Source organism: Heterodontus francisci, unplaced genomic scaffold, assembly GCF_036365525.1.
Source record: "Heterodontus francisci isolate sHetFra1 unplaced genomic scaffold, sHetFra1.hap1 HAP1_SCAFFOLD_1380, whole genome shotgun sequence".
Classification (NCBI taxonomy): Eukaryota; Metazoa; Chordata; class Chondrichthyes; order Heterodontiformes; family Heterodontidae; genus Heterodontus; species Heterodontus francisci.
Genome location: NW_027140985.1, coordinates 67,150 through 82,928, shown reverse-complemented (window position 1 = coordinate 82,928; position 15,779 = coordinate 67,150). Strand labels below are relative to the sequence as shown.

Genomic DNA, 15,779 nt, shown 5'->3' with positions numbered 1-15,779 from the left:
GTCCCTTGGAGAAAGTAGTTCCGTTTCTGGTCTGGGCCTATATGCGACTCCAAGCTCACTTTAACGTGGTTAACTCTTCACTGCGCTCTGAAGTGGCCGCAGCAAGGTCCTTCGTTGTTTCAAACTACATGAAGGCCCGCCTTCTCTGGGTGACTGGGAATGGGCAATACATGTATTAAAAGGTTCCAGCAGAGGCAGTATGACCCTCTCCTGCCCATCATGAGGGGGGGGGGGGGGGGGGGGGGGGAGAAAACATCCATCGGCCCTCTCATCCAGGTTTTAGTTCTGCATTTCTGGCTTTACTTTTAAAACCTTCGCATAAATGGGGGAAGCAAAGAGGGGGGGGGGGAAAAAAAACACAAGCCCACCCCGTTTCCCATACATTGTTTATTGTATCCAACCATTTCAACTCCTCCCTGGCCCCCCACCGAGCCCCTGTACCCCATAAACCCCAGTCAGTCATAGACTGTTCATCCTACATTTAATTTTACCACATTTCTGTGCTCCCAATTCCCCAAAAGCGGTCAATAGCCATGCCCAGAGGTAGCTGGCACATGGTTTGGCGAGTCCTTGCTTTCCAAGCATAACCTTAATCTTATTTTAAATTATTTTACGCACTCGCTACTGTTCCAGTAACCAGCAGTCTGCGGGATTAAAGCTATGCCAAATCTTTCTCCTACCAAGCTACGAAAACTTCCAGATAAAGATCCACACTTTTATTAAAAAAAAAAGCCATACACATCCCTCGAGGTGGTACAAATCAGACGTTAAGTACAGGAGTAGATATCTCCCACCCCTTTCTCAGTTACTGCAACATAATTACTGGGATACTCACTGACCCAATAACTACATACAGTATAGCAAAAGGGCACCTCTGTAGGCTCGGAGACTATTTGTGTCTCTGCAGTTTGCTTGGGGTGATTTCCTACATAAGGGGCGCTACACAAATGCAAATTAATGTACTAGTTGATCTGTTGTGGAATTGAACAAGTGGGGCTGATATCAGGTGTAGCCTTTGCTTGGCAGTGGGTGGGGAGAGTTTGACTGTGAAGTATAATCAGATGCATCTATGTCCCCATTTTAAAGTCAAACTCGCACTCATCAATTATAGTTCGATAGCTAAAGCTCCAGCAATTTCAGAATGAGTGTTGGTTGGAGTGGGGTTTCGCTGTTATACTGGGAGATGCAAAACAGATGCAACAGTGCCACCAATGGCAGGAGGGTAGACTTACAGCGTGACATGTTTACATGGACAGTCCCCATTATAAATGAGGAATTTATAATACAAAAAAAAAATTGACAAATATGAGATACGGAAGTTTGGCCGACAGGGGAGACTCAATTTAGTACATTCTAGATTGGGGTTCTTAACACTATGACCAACGATCTGTGCTTTTTCCACCAATGCAATGGGGCTGGGGTAGGGAAAGGATCAGATAACGCGACGCACACTCCAATTTCAGTTTGGAACCTTCTGCTCGGTACAGGGGCCCAATGAGATCTCAGGTTCGCCCTGTATAAACTAGGTTGTGAAGTGTGGAGGGGAGGTGGGGGGGTACGTGGAAGGAGGAAAGGAGGTTGCTGAGAGCACCTTGATCACTCTGGCAGGTAAATCGAATGTAGTATAGTTACAGTATGCACAATTATCTTGTTACACAAAGTACACCAGCAAAGTACCAGACTCGAATTAAGGGCTATAAGTGCAGTAGCTCACAAGAACAGAGTGATCAACGGGAAAGCAGTGTGCGTTTTTTGGGATAAAGGAACATTTACTGCTCAGCTTTTCAGCCATATTTGATTAACACTCATCCCCCACAGTGCCCTGCGCATCATGAATTCCTTTGAAGTTCTACGATGCTCAAGGCAAGGGATTTAATGTCACCAGCAACACGATGGTTTCAGCAGCTCAGATACCACTCTCCCTCCTCACACACCATTAGTGCACATGGGATTTACTACACTTACCCTCCACAGGGCCCAAACTTGGAATAACGCCCTGGGTCGCACTCTTCTGATGCGTGCACTGCACCGCAGGAGTGGAGCACGCTCTCTTTGACAGATCATTTATGTTAATCTTTCAGGTGCCCCCGGTTTATTTCATTCTGAAACCGTCACACGTTCGGAAAAGCCACCACACTTCTCACTGGGTCCTCACCCCTTTAAACTGCGCTCGGCACCACCATAACCGTAGCCCAGTCTCTGCGGCATCAAATGCTCTTGCTAGACAAAAGCACTGTGGGCGATATCCAGTCAATGACACACGAGGAGTGGCTTTAAAGGGAATGCTGAGCCCCACACACACACACACTGCTGTTTAAAGGGTTACGTAAAGTCACCCTGCCCGACCAATTACAAGCACAGGCTTACAGAAGATAGAGGTTACAGCTATTCAATGTACCCACAGGCAACTTTCCAAAAACTGCTGGGAGGGAATTAAAAAGGTATTACAATAGCAAAACTGATATACCCAATACATTAATTATCGTATGATAAAATACACACTATATATATGTATATATATATATATAACTGTGGTTTCCTTAATGAGCACCAGAATTAATCGCCACCGAAACACATTCTGTACCAAAAAGAGCTTTATAAAAGACAGCAGAGAGTGTTAAAGAAAAAGAAAAATCAACAGACAGACTCTTCAATCGTGATGAGGTAGCCTGGAGGGAAGATGCCAAGTTCATTGCTAGAACTGCATCACAAAGGATAGGCCACCACTTAATCCAAAGGCCGAGCACAAAGTCCACTTCAGTGGACTGGACAGCTCAAGTTATTTCAAGTGGAATTGGACGAGGGGGCTCGTCGGCCACAAGATTGAAAGACTGCGATGAGACAGTGACATTGGTGAAGAGTGCAAATGTATGGGAACCGGTATAAATGCAGGACCTTTGGCATCTGGACTAATCGGAACCCATCCTCTCATTTATATAAAAACAAAACTGCATTACTGCCCAGTTAAAAGCTGCAGACGGCTGCTCCACACCCACTGATCTCTCAGAACGTACAGCACAGGAGATCATTTGACCAGTCACGTTAGCGTGCCCTGCTGCACCGCCACCACAACAGCAGGCAGCTCACCCCAGCTTTCGGTGTGTGAAGCAGTGGTGTCAGCTGTGCCACTCTGGGTTGCTGCTGTTGGAGTCCAGGAACACCCCCTACAGGGAGGCTGGGGAGGTTAAAAGGACCGGCAGTGCTGGGATAACCATTCAGTACCCTTCCACCCGCTGTAAATCACAGCCACAATTCACCAATACAAGTACTCCACAGCGCTCAGCCTCCGAGAGCTGCATTGCTGGTGCACAGTACTGCGGCCTTTTGCCTCGAACCAACACACACACACACACACACACACACACACAAAACTTGCCTCCAGCTCGGTGCCGTTCATTCAAACGGCAGCTGGCTTTGTTCTCGACACTAGCTGTCCCTCAGTTTCAACACACGGAAACAGCAGGACAGATTCCAACCGAATATCTGCACGTCTGAACTGCTGGAGTTGATGGGCTGTGGTAGGTTAACGCACAGTGCTGCGAATGGTAGGGTTTGGGAGGGGGGGGGGGGGTGGGGGGTTGTTGCCACATTGGGCAGGCTGAATACACTAGCCAAGCTGCCGGTTTCCGGTTGTTTGCGCCACCTTGAGTGGCAGGTATTCAATTTTCATTTGAGAGTTAGTGCACGCAGTGCTAGTCTCCCCAAACCTCAACCCACGCCCCCTGGAAAGAACATAATACTGGGGGTCAGGGGGGCGGGGAAGCTCAACAGTGGCAATGAAGTAACATTATTCCTCAGTGGGACAGTCAGTACAATCCACCCCACAACTTTCAGCTTGGCACAGTCTGACTATTAATGTATTTAAAAGTCAAATAAAAACAAAGCAGAGCTACTTTGAAATCGAGGTGTCAGGTAATCATTTATATGTCCCCCAAGACTGAACACAAGTCGAGGGCTTGGGAGTGGTCAGGGTAGGAAGGGTGCTGCCCCCCCACCCCCCCCCCCCCCACCCCACTTTGTGCAAGATAACCTCTCATAACTTCAGTGTAATCCGTAACTCAGGAAAGAGCGAGAGGCTGTGGGCAGGGGGAAGGATACGGAGTTAGATGCCTGCACAGCCAATATGGGCTGTGATGGAGCCTGGAGAGTTCAGGTCGAGTTGAAACCGTTCGTTTTAAATGGACACTGGGTCATTGCGAGGCCCCGAAACCAAGATCCGATTGGGCCAAGCATTCAGGTCCGAGTGACTTGCTTATGCTCCTGCCTTCCTTGTACATTGTAATATTTCAGATTCATGGCACGACATGACTAGCTGCCCTCAAATCTCGTAACCCCACACCCCCCCACACCTACTCAGCCATCACAGTACAATCCCACTTTAATCCATCCACCACCCCCTGGGTATTTCCCCCCCAACAAGACTGTGTTCATACAGAGAAGCGCTAATACCCGCCCCGCGCCCAGTTGAGCCAAGTGTAACTTACTCGCTTCCCTCTGCCGTCACAAAAACACAAGTGCATCGTAACCCTGAATGTGAGCCCCGCCGAGCGCTCCCCTCCCTCCCCAGTTAAAAATGGAGGCTGTTGGTCAATAGTCAGGTGATGGAAAGAAAGGAATTTCTCCCCCCCCCCCACCCCCCCCCCACCCACATTCTCAGCCATCGTTCACAACCGGCTGGCCCAGGTTCTCCCGCAGGTACACCGACTGAATCTCCTTGCTCTTCAGGCAGAAGTCGCAGGCCCACACGGCCGACGTCTCCGTGGTGAGCAGGCCGTACGCTGTCTCCGTCATGCCGGTGCACTCGCGGTGGAACCACTTCTGGCAGGAGGCCTCGCACAAGATGGCGTCCTGGTCATCGTTCACCTCGTTGAGGCAGAAGCCACACGGGTACACGGGATCAGAGGAAGACCGGTGGCCGGCGCCGCTTGGATTCTTGCCGGAGGCCACGGGAAAGCTGTTGCCGTCGGCGGCGGCGGTGCTGTTCTGGCCGCCGGCGTTTTGGTTAAAGCCCGCCTGGTTGCCGTTGACGGCAGCTGGGGAGGCAGAATGTTCGCTCCCTGGGTTAAAAGCGTTCCCGGGGCGGCTGAATTTCTTGGCGGCATCTTCCACCTGAGGGAAGTTCCGGTCCGGGCTGGGGAACGAGCTGGCATTTGACGGGAGGTTCGTTTGACTCGTGCCTTTGGCAAAGCTTTGGTTAGGCCGAGGCCCCGGGTTGGGGTTAAAAGGGCTCGGGAGTTGGACAAATTTCGGTCCCATGGGGGCCCCAGCTGCCGGGCCTATCCCGGGTCCGCCGCCTGGGATGATGTCACCACGCGGAGGCTGGCCCATAGTTGGAGGCATCATGGAGTTGAAGTTGCCAGCTGGACCTGCGCCCGGGGGTCCTGGGTGGAGAGGCTGGCCTGGAGGCGGACTGAAAGTCTGGTTGATCCCTGGGTTGAAGGGCGGGTTCCCAAAGTTCATGCCAGCGGGCTGCCCAAAGCTCGGATTTTGAGGCATGCCAAAACCCCCGGCTAACTGGTTCGGAGGGAAATGGTGCGGTGGCTGGCGCCTCATGGGCTGAGGTCCAGGGCTGAAGGCAGGATGCAGGTGGGGTGGGATGCTGGAATGCGGTCGGTAGGCTCCGTAAGCACCTGGGTTGCTAAAGAAAGGACCAGGCGGAGTCACCCCTTTAGGGGGAATGAAGTCATCATCGAAGGGGTTCGAGGCCACGAGGTGGTCAACCATCGGTGTGGGCGGAGGAGCAAACTCGGAGAGGTGTGAAAACTGAGCTGCCTGAAGGACAAAAAGCACAGGAACGGAATTAGACAGTGACAGCAGGCGTCCATTAGCTACAAATCGCAATGGAGAGAGAAATTCCTGTCCTCGCAAAGAAATAATTTGTTCATAATGTTAAAAACGTGGAATCCATTAAAGGACGGGTAACTAGAGAGAGACACAGATTGAAGATAATTGTGCAGGGATATGGGGGAAAGAGCGGGGTGGGGGGGTGGGGGAACTAAATTGATTGATTTCAAAGAGCTGGCACAGGCACGATGGGCCGAATGGACTCCTTCTGTGCTGTAACTTTCTGCTTCGCAGATCCAAAAATAATTCTTTATTTCATTGAATGATGGGAATGTTAGCCCTGTGATTTTGGTGGGAGGCTAGCAAACCAGGGGTGCAAATCTCAGCCTGGCTAGTTGGGATACTGAACCCAACGAACTTGGTCATTTGTGGGCTGGCACCAGAAAATAAAGACTGTGAAAGCTGCCATACTGGAAAAAAAGCCAGCTGTTTCGCGCAGGCTACCTCGTCTGGGCTGCCCGTGAAGCCAATCTCATGCCGCACGTTTGATTCTGAATGCCATCGCGACCACAGGGGAGGGGGGGGGGGGGGGGGGCAATTAATGCCAACCTTGTCACAACCAGGGAAACAAATTAAAAACCTGCTGTTCCCTCTGTACTTGCACTAAGTACTACGCTCTGATTAGTGCAAGAGATGCTGCTATTTTAAGTGACGTCCCAACTGACACCTCCAAACAGTTCCAACATTGGCTGTGGTCATATGAATCTCAACAAGTCATTGCTTTGACAATCAACTGAGCCGTCGAAATTTCAAGTGGAGACATTTATCAAAACAAAAAAACTTCAATTAAACTCAGCTGACAGAAAAGGCAAGATTTTCTTCACCAAAAAAAAATCAAATCAAACGGTACACTTTAAAGTAAGTAGTTCCTGATGCACAGACATAAGACGCAGGAATATAGCAGAGGCGACAATGTGGTCTTGTCCAGAACACTTTTGGCATGATGAGGGAAAACCAATTAGTGAGGCACTCCGCACAAGAGCTGCCCGATCCTCCTCCTCCTCTCAGGTCCTGAACGCGAGCCTCAAACGACCAGCCACCATAAATGCACAATAGGACGCACACTGGGGCAACAGATTACCCCTGCAGCGTCAAAGTTCTGTTTTATAACACTCCCGTGGAGCGCCTTTACCTCAAAGGCACGATATGAATGCAAGCTGTTCGGCAAAACGATAGGCATTTGATAGGGTAGACGTAGAGACATTAACACCCGTGGGGGAGACCAGCACTAGGTGGCCATCAATATAAGACAGTCACTAAGAGATACATTTAAGGGGGAAGCTGGATAAACGCACGAGGGAGAAAGGAATAGAAGGATATGGGGATAGGGTGAGATGAAGAGGGGGGTGGGATGAGGCCCGTGCGGAGCAGGAGCTGTCAGACATATATTAGTTTAAAACATGACTTTACTCTACCTGCACGCTGGACTTCCGTTTTTTCTTCTCTGGGCTCTTCAGCTGCGTCCCACCACCGTTAGCACCTACCGAAGACAAGCAGAAATCAGCATTTTCCACAGAAACTTCCACCATCGCACAGCGCCAATAGCAACTGGCACCCACTACCTGACACAGAACCTGCAAGTCTAATGCTAATTAAGAATGGAAACCAACAACTGGAGGCTCCCTGGGTCTGAGGTTCAGTTGATGGCAGGTATTGAGATCAGTGACCCTGCCTAAACCAAAAGGTGCCTCGCCCATGGCCACCAGTTCACAATGACTCAGTCAACACTTCTCCAATGCCGAACGTACTCTGATCCCATCCATTTTCCCATGTGATGGCAGGACCTCGAGCTCTTCCTGTAATATAATCCCGAAGGATCATGGCCACTGACTCACGCGGATCAGATCAAATCCAAATTTAATGACGTGCGACCTGGTGTTTTGGAATTGAATTCCACAATGGTGTTAAGGAGGGGGACTGACAGTATTTTAACTTGTATAGTCCCGTCCATTCTCAATTATGATCTCACCTCGATGGAAAACCGGAGAGAATCTGCTGCAGTGGGTTAGGCACGAGCCTTTTAACCTGGGTTCAAGCAAGCCACACTGAGGGCATGCAAGGCTCCTGCATCACTGCCTGTGATGCTCCAACGTGAAATCAGTTTTGGACAGCTTCCAGTCAGTTTCCTGTGGCCTTCCAGCCCAGGACACAACTGCTCCGAATCCAGCACCAACTGGGAATGTCAGTCAGAGACACCACAGCGCGGCTAGTATGGGAATCAGAACAAATTCTCACACTGCTGCATTAAAAGGCACTCTTCTGAGTCTGGAGCACATTGTTGGGACAGAATAGACCATGTTTTACTCTGTATCTAACCCCTGTGCTGTACCTGTCCTGGGAGTGTTTGATGGGGGACAGTGTAAAGGGAGCTTTACTCTGTATCTAACCCCTGTGCTGTACCTGTCCTGGGAGTGTTTGATGGGGACAGTGTAGAGGGAGCTTTACTCCGTATCTAACCCAGTGTTGTATCTGTCCTGGGAGTGTTTGATGGGGGACAGTGTAGAGGGAGCTTTACTCTGTATTTAACCCCGTGCTGTACCTGTCCTGGGAGTGTTTGATGGGATAGTGTAGAGGGAGCTTTATTCTGTATCTAACCTTAGTGTCTTTGTGCTGGTACCAGAATGAAAAGGTGTGCATCGATACAGTACGGTGCTCATCAAGTACTAGGATTTTCTTTCCAGTGCAATGGCTATCAAAGGCGTAAATGTCATTAGCCACAGTCAGTACAGGGTAAGCTGGTATGTGAGCCAAGTATTGACACTGGGCCAAAGAAGGAGACATTAGCACAGGTGACCAACCGCTTGGCTAAAGAGCTAATTTTGAAGTAACTTAAGGGATTAGGGGAGGGGCAGCACCTCTCACAGGTGAGCTTGCTGTACTCCTTGGAGTGGCTTGACCTACCTTCCTCATCAATCTTTTAGTCCAATCTTGTGACCTGCCTCCCATCTTTTTCTTTAAGTTTATCTTTAACTGTTTTTTTTAACCACGGATTGCGGGTCCCAACCTTGAAATTTTTCTTTCTCGTTGAAATGTATCTATTCTGTGTATTCTGAAATATCCCCTTAAATGTCTGCCACTGCATCTCTATTGACCTATCCCTTAACCTGATTTGCCAGTTCACTTTAGCTAGCTCTGCTTTCACGCCCTCATAATTGCCCTTATTTAAGTTTAAAATACTAGTCTTGGACCCACTCTTCTCTCCCTCAAACTGAATGTAAAATTCAATCATATTATGATCACTGCTACCTAGGGGCGCCTTAACTATGAGGTCATTAATTAAACCTCTCTCATTGCACAATACCAATTTTATTTGCTAAAATAAAAGCAAAATACTGCAGATACTGGAAATCTGAAATAAAAACAAGAAATGCTGGAAATACCCAGCAGGTCTGGTAGCATCTGTGGAGAGAGAAGCAGAGTTAACGTTTCAGGTCAGGGACCCTTCATCAGAACTGGCAAATGTTAGAAATGTAAAAGGTTATAAGCAAATAAAGCAGGGGTGGGACAAGAGATAACAAAAGGGAAGGTGTTGATAGGACAGAGGGTCACAGAGAGTAACTGACCAGAAGGTCATGGAGCAAAGGCAAACGGTATGTTAATGGTGTGGTGAGCAACACAGGTAGGTAAGGTGGTTAGGAAGGCATATGGGATACTTGCCTTTATTAGCCGAGGCATAGAATATAAGAGCAGGGAGGTTATGATGGAGCTGTATAAAACACTCGTTAGGCCACAGCTGGAGTACTGTGTACAGTTCTGGGCACCACACTATAGGAAGGATGTGATTGCACTGGAGAGGGTGCAGAGGAGATTCACCAGGATGTTTCCTGGGCTGGAGCATTTCAGCTGTGAAGAGAGACTGAAAAGGCTCGGGTTGTTTTCCTTGGAGCAGAGAAGGCTGAAGGGAGACATGATTGAGGTGTACAAGATTATGAGGGGCATTGATAGGTTAGATAGGAAGAGACTTTTTCCCTTAGCGGAGGGGTCAATAACTAGGGGGTATAGATTTAAAGTAAGAGGCAGGAGGTTTAGAGGGGATTTGAGGAAAAATGCTTTCACCCAGCGGGTGGTTGGAATCTGGAACGCACTGCCTGAAGGGATGGTAGAGGCAGGAACCCTCACAACATTTAAGAAGTATTTAGATGAGCACTTGAAACGCCATAGCATACAAGGCTACGGGCCAAGTGCAGGAATAAGGGATTAGAATAGTTGGGTGCTGGATGGCCGGCACAGACATGATGGGCCGAAGGGCCTGTTTCTGTGCTGTATAACTCTGGTCAGTTACTTTGTGACCCTCTGTCCTAGCAACACCTTCCCTTTTGTTATCTCTTGCCCCACCCCCACTTTATTCGCTTAAAACCTATTACAAGTCTAACATTTGCCAGTTCTGATGAAGGGTCACTGACCTGAAACGTTAACTCTGCTTCTCTCTCCACAGATGCTGCCAGACCTGCTGGGTAGAACCAGCGTTTCTTGTTTTTATTTCAGATTTCCAGCATCTGCAGTATTTTGAATTTATTTTAGCAGGCTATACTAGACCTGGTATTGTGCAATGAGATAGGATTAATTTATTTCTTTTTGTGCCCTCAGTTCATCTGTTTTGTTTCGAATGCTACGTGCATTTGGATACAGAGCCTTTAGTTTTGTCCTTTTATTATTTTTGTAACCTCTAACCTCATCTGTCGATTTACTCTTAGATTTGCACGCTCGGTCCCTTCCTGTCACAGTCTGTTTATCATTTCCCATATTAATACCTTTATCTCCGATTGACCATATCTTCCCAAATTTGATCCCTTCCCTTGCCCCCACTATTCAGTTTAAAATCCTCTCTACTTCCCTTGTTATGCGGCTCGCCAGAACACCGGCCCCAGCAGGGTTCAGGCGTAGACCATCCCAACGGTACAGCCACCACTTTCCCCAGTACTGGTGCCAGTGCCCCATGAACCAGAACCCACTTCTACCACACCAGTCTTTGAGCCATGCATTCATTTCTCTAATCTTATTTGCCCTATGCCAATTTGCATGTGGCTCAGGTAATAATCCAGAGATTATTACCTTTGAGGTTCTGCTTGTTAATTTGGCGCCTAATTCCTCATACTGACCGTGCAGAACCTCTTGCCTTGTCTTGCCTATGTCGTCAGTACCTACATGGACCATGACGACTGGATCCTCCCCCTCCCACTGTAAGTTCCTCTCCAGCCCTGAGCAGATGTCCTGAACCCTGGCACTGGGCAGGCAACACAGCCGTCTGGACTCTCACTCTTTGCTGCAGAGAACAGTGTCAATACCCCTAACTATACTGTCCCCGACTACCACTACATTCCTTTTTTCTCCATCCACTTGAATGGCTTCCTGTACCATGGTCAGTTTGCTCATCCACCCTGCAGCCCCCACTCTCATCCAAACAAGCTGAAACAACCTCAAACCTGTTTGACAATCGCAAAGGCTGAGTCTCCTGCACTCCGGGTCCCCTTACCAGCCTCAGCTGCAGCCACACTCTCCTGTCCCTGACCACTGACCAAATCAGAAGACCCTATCCTAAGGGGTGTGACTGCCTCCTGGTACAAAATGTCCAGATAATTCCCCCCACCACCAATGTGTCGCAGTGTCTGCGGTTCGGACTCCAGCTCAACGACTCTGAGCCGCTGCTCTACGACTGCAAACACTTACTGCAGACGTGTTTGCCCTGGATCCACCTGGCATCCAGGAGCTCCCATATGCTGCAGCCGTGACACATCACCTCTCCTGCCATCCTTAATGTGTTCTAATTAACGACTTAATTATTTTATTCAATTATTTATTTCATTTTCCTTTTTTGGTATATATTTTATTAAGCTCATCATTAGTTCCTTTACGGTTTTAAACATTAGGATTAGAATGGACTTAAATCACTTACCAGATAATCCCAAACCAAACACCTACCTGCTTGCCTGTGATGTTTGATGCTATGTCAGATCTAAATTAAACTGAAATGAAAGCTTACCTGTATACTCACCCCGGAGGTGCTGTTTCCCCGTTGATTGTGATGCCACTCTGATGTCGCATAGATTTTTCCCTGTTCCGCTCCTGCCGTGCTCCTCTCTCTCCCGCTCTGTCTCCGGTCTCCGACTCTGGGCTTTTGGCGCGCTTTTTAAACCTCCGCTCCCACTGTGCTCCTCTCTCCCTCTCGCTGTCTCCGGTTTCCTGGAGAAACTTGAGAGTCGCCTGTCTACAGTGCAAATGGACACTCACTCTATCAAGGGTGACTGGGCCACCTTCAGGGATACAGTGTACGGCGACCATCCGGGATACAGCATACTCCACTGTTCTGCAGGTTCCTGACCCTACGTCTAATAAGCATCAAGATTGGCTCAATAACCACATATGCAGCACTGTTCAAGGCAAGCTCAGAGAGATGCAAGACCCTTGGCTGAACCAGAAAGCAGACAAACTCCAGTACTATGCCAACCTCAAAGACTGGAAGCGATTTTATGATGCTCTGAAATCTGTTCATATAGTCATCGAAAGTTTATGGCATTGAGGTGCCACTCGGCCCATCATGTCTGCACCAGCCAAAAAACGATCCACCCATTCCAGCTTTTGGTCCGTAGCCCTGCAGATTACAGCACTTGAGGTGCATATCCAGACTCCTTTTGAATGAATTGAGGGTCTCTGCCTCAACTACCCTTTCAGGCAGTGAGTTCCAGACCCCCACCACCCACTGAGTGAAATTTTTTCCCCCTCATCTCCCCTCTAATCTTCCTACCAATCACTTTAAATCTGTGTCCCCTCATCACTGACCTCTCTGCCAAGGTGAATAGACCCTTCACCTCCACCCTATCCAGGTCCCTCAAAATTTTGTACATTTCAATCAGATCTCCCCTCAGCCTTCTCTGTTCCAAGGAGAACAACCCCAGTCTGTCCAATCTTTCCTCAGAGCTGCATTTTTCCAGTCCCGGCAACATCCTCGTAAATCTCCTCTGTACCCTCACCAGTGCAATTACATCCTTTCAGTAATGAGGTGACCAGAACTGTACACAGTACTCAAGTTGTGGCCTAACCAATGATTTATACAGTTCCAGCATAACCTCCCTGCTCTTATATTCTAAACCTCAGCTAATAAAGGAAAGGATTCCATCTGCCTTCTTAACCACCTTATCGACCTGTCCTGCTACCTTCAGGGATCTGTGGACATTCACTCCAAGGTCCCTCACTTCCTCTACACTTCTCAGTATTTCCCCATTAATCGTGGATTCCTTTGCCTTGTTTGACCTCCCCAAATGCATCACCTCACACTTCTCTGGGTTAAATTCCATTTGCCACCCATCTGACCAGACCATCAATATCTTCCTGCAGGCCTTCAAAAGCAAGTGCATATAAGATGGCAGGGGAAAACACAAGAAGAAATCTCGAGACAGAAACTCATCCAAAACTCAATCGTCTATGGTAGCCTGCCCTAATTTCAGCTCGAACACCCATTCCCTGTTCTCTCTCTCTCTCTGACACAAACTTCCCCCATTCCACATAGCCCCCGCCCCCCTCGAACACCCAATCCCTGTTCTCTCTCTCGCACCCCTCCATTCCCTGTTCTCTCTAAAGCCCCATTCTCCGGTCTCCCCCACATTCCCTGGTCGATGACTCTCTCTCTCCCTTAAACCCCCATTCCCCGGACTCTCTCCCCCGAACCCCGTCGGCCGCTCGGTCTCTCCCCCACCCCGAACCCCGTCGCCCGCTCGGTCTCTCTCTCCTCCCCCGAACCCCGTCGCCCGGTCGGTGTCTCTCTCTCCCGCCCCCCCCCCCCCCATTTCCATGTCTCACCCCACACCCCCCCGCTCTCCCTCTCTCGACCCCACACCCCCCCGCTCTCCCTCTCTCGACCACACCCCCCCCCGCTCTCCCTCTCTCGACCACACCCCCCCCGCTCTCCCTCTCTCGACCACACCCCCCCCGCTCTCCCTCTCTCGACCACACCCCCCCCGCTCTCCCTCTCTCGACCACACCCCCCCCGCTCTCCCTCTCTCGACCACACCCCCCCCGCTCTCCCTCTCTCGACCACACCCCCCCCGCTCTCCCTCTCTCGACCACACCCCCCCCGCTCTCCCTCTCTCGACCACACCCCCCCCGCTCTCCCTCTCTCAACCACACCCCCCCCCGCTCTCCCTCTCTCAACCACACCCCCCCCGCTCTCCCTCTCTCAACCACACCCCCCCCGCTCTCCCTCTCTCAACCACACCCCCCCCGCTCTCCCTCTCTCAACCACACCCCCCCCGCTCTCCCTCTCTCAACCACACCCCCCCCCGCTCTCCCTCTCTCAACCACACCCCCCCCCGCTCTCCCTCTCTCAACCACACCCCCCCCGCTCTCCCTCTCTCAACCACACCCCCCCCGCTCTCCCTCTCTCAACCACACCCCCCCCGCTCTCCCTCTCTCAACCACACCCCCCCCGCTCTCCCTCTCTCAACCACACCCCCCCCGCTCTCCCTCTCTCAACCACACCCCCCCCGCTCTCCCTCTCTCAACCACACCCCCCCCGCTCTCCCTCTCTCAACCACACCCCCCCCGCTCTCCCTCTCTCAACCACACCCCCCCCGCTCTCCCTCTCTCAACCACACCCCCCCCGCTCTCCCTCTCTCAACCACACCCCCCCCGCTCTCCCTCTCTCAACCACACCCCCCCCGCTCTCCCTCTCTCAACCACACCCCCCCCGCTCTCCCTCTCTCAACCACACCCCCCCCGCTCTCCCTCTCTCAACCACACCCCCCCCGCTCTCCCTCTCTCAACCACACCCCCCCCGCTCTCCCTCTCTCAACCACACCCCCCCCGCTCTCCCTCTCTCAACCACACCCCCCCCGCTCTCCCTCTCTCAACCACACCCCCCCCGCTCTCCCTCTCTCAACCACACCCCCCCCGCTCTCCCTCTCTCAACCACACCCCCCCCGCTCTCCCTCTCTCAACCACACCCCCCCCGCTCTCCCTCTCTCAACCACACCCCCCCCCGCTCTCCCTCTCTCAACCACACCCCCCCCCGCTCTCCCTCTCTCAACAACACCCCCCCGCTCTCCCTCTCTCAACAACACCCCCCCGCTCTCCCTCTCTCAACACCCCCCCGCTCTCCCTCTCTCAACCACACCCCCCCGCTCTCCCTCTCTCAACCACACCCCCCCGCTCTCCCTCTCTCAACCACACCCCCCCGCTCTCCCTCTCTCAACCACACCCCCCCGCTCTCCCTCTCTCAACCACACCCCCCCGCTCTCCCTCTCTCAACCACACCCCCCCGCTCTCCCTCTCTCAACCACACCCCCCCGCTCTCCCTCTCTCAACCACAACCCCCCCCGCTCTCCCTCTCTCACCACACCCCCCCCGCTCTCCCTCTCTCAACCACACCCCCCCGCTCTCCCTCTCTCAACCACACCCCCCCGCTCTCCCCTCTCTCAACCACACCCCCCCCGCTCTCCCCTCTCTCAACCACACCCCCCCCGCTCTCCCTCTCTCAACCACACCCCCCCGCTCTCCCTCTCTCAACCACACCCCCCCGCTCTCCCTCTCTCAACCACACCCCCCCCGCTCTCCCTCTCTCAACCACACCCCCCCGCTCTCCCTCCCGAAACCCCCCACCCCAACCTCCGCTCTCTCCCTCTCTCACCCCCCGTTCCCACGGTCTCCTCTCCCTCCCTCAGTTCCCACTCCCCCTCTCAACCCCCGTTCCCTCTCCCCGCCCCCTGGTTCCTCTCACCCCCCCGTTCCCTCGCTCTCTCTGCCCCCATTCCCCGGTCTCCCTCTCTCTCTCTCAGCCCCCCATCCCCGGTCTCCCCTCTCTCTCAGCCCCCATTCCCCCGGTCTCTCTCTCTCTCAGCCCCCCATCCCGGTCTCTCTCTCTCTCAGCCCCCCTTCCCCGGTCTCTCTCTCTCCAGCCACCCATTCCCCGGTCTCTCCTCTCTCTCCTCTTTCTCTCTCTCTCT

General features: G+C 51.7%; 1 protein-coding gene across 1 annotated transcript; it reads right to left on the bottom strand.

The window, feature by feature from the left end:
* Positions 1-701: 701 nt before the first annotated feature.
* Positions 702-12,067, bottom strand: LOC137361651 (pygopus homolog 2-like; the record flags this gene model as incomplete). The annotated part of the gene is made up of 3 exons (XM_068026360.1): positions 702-5,772; positions 7,260-7,324; positions 11,825-12,067. Coding segments are annotated over 3 exons (1,427 nt in total), but the record flags the coding sequence as incomplete, so codon positions are not given.
* Between the last annotated feature and the right edge of the window lie 3,712 nt (positions 12,068-15,779).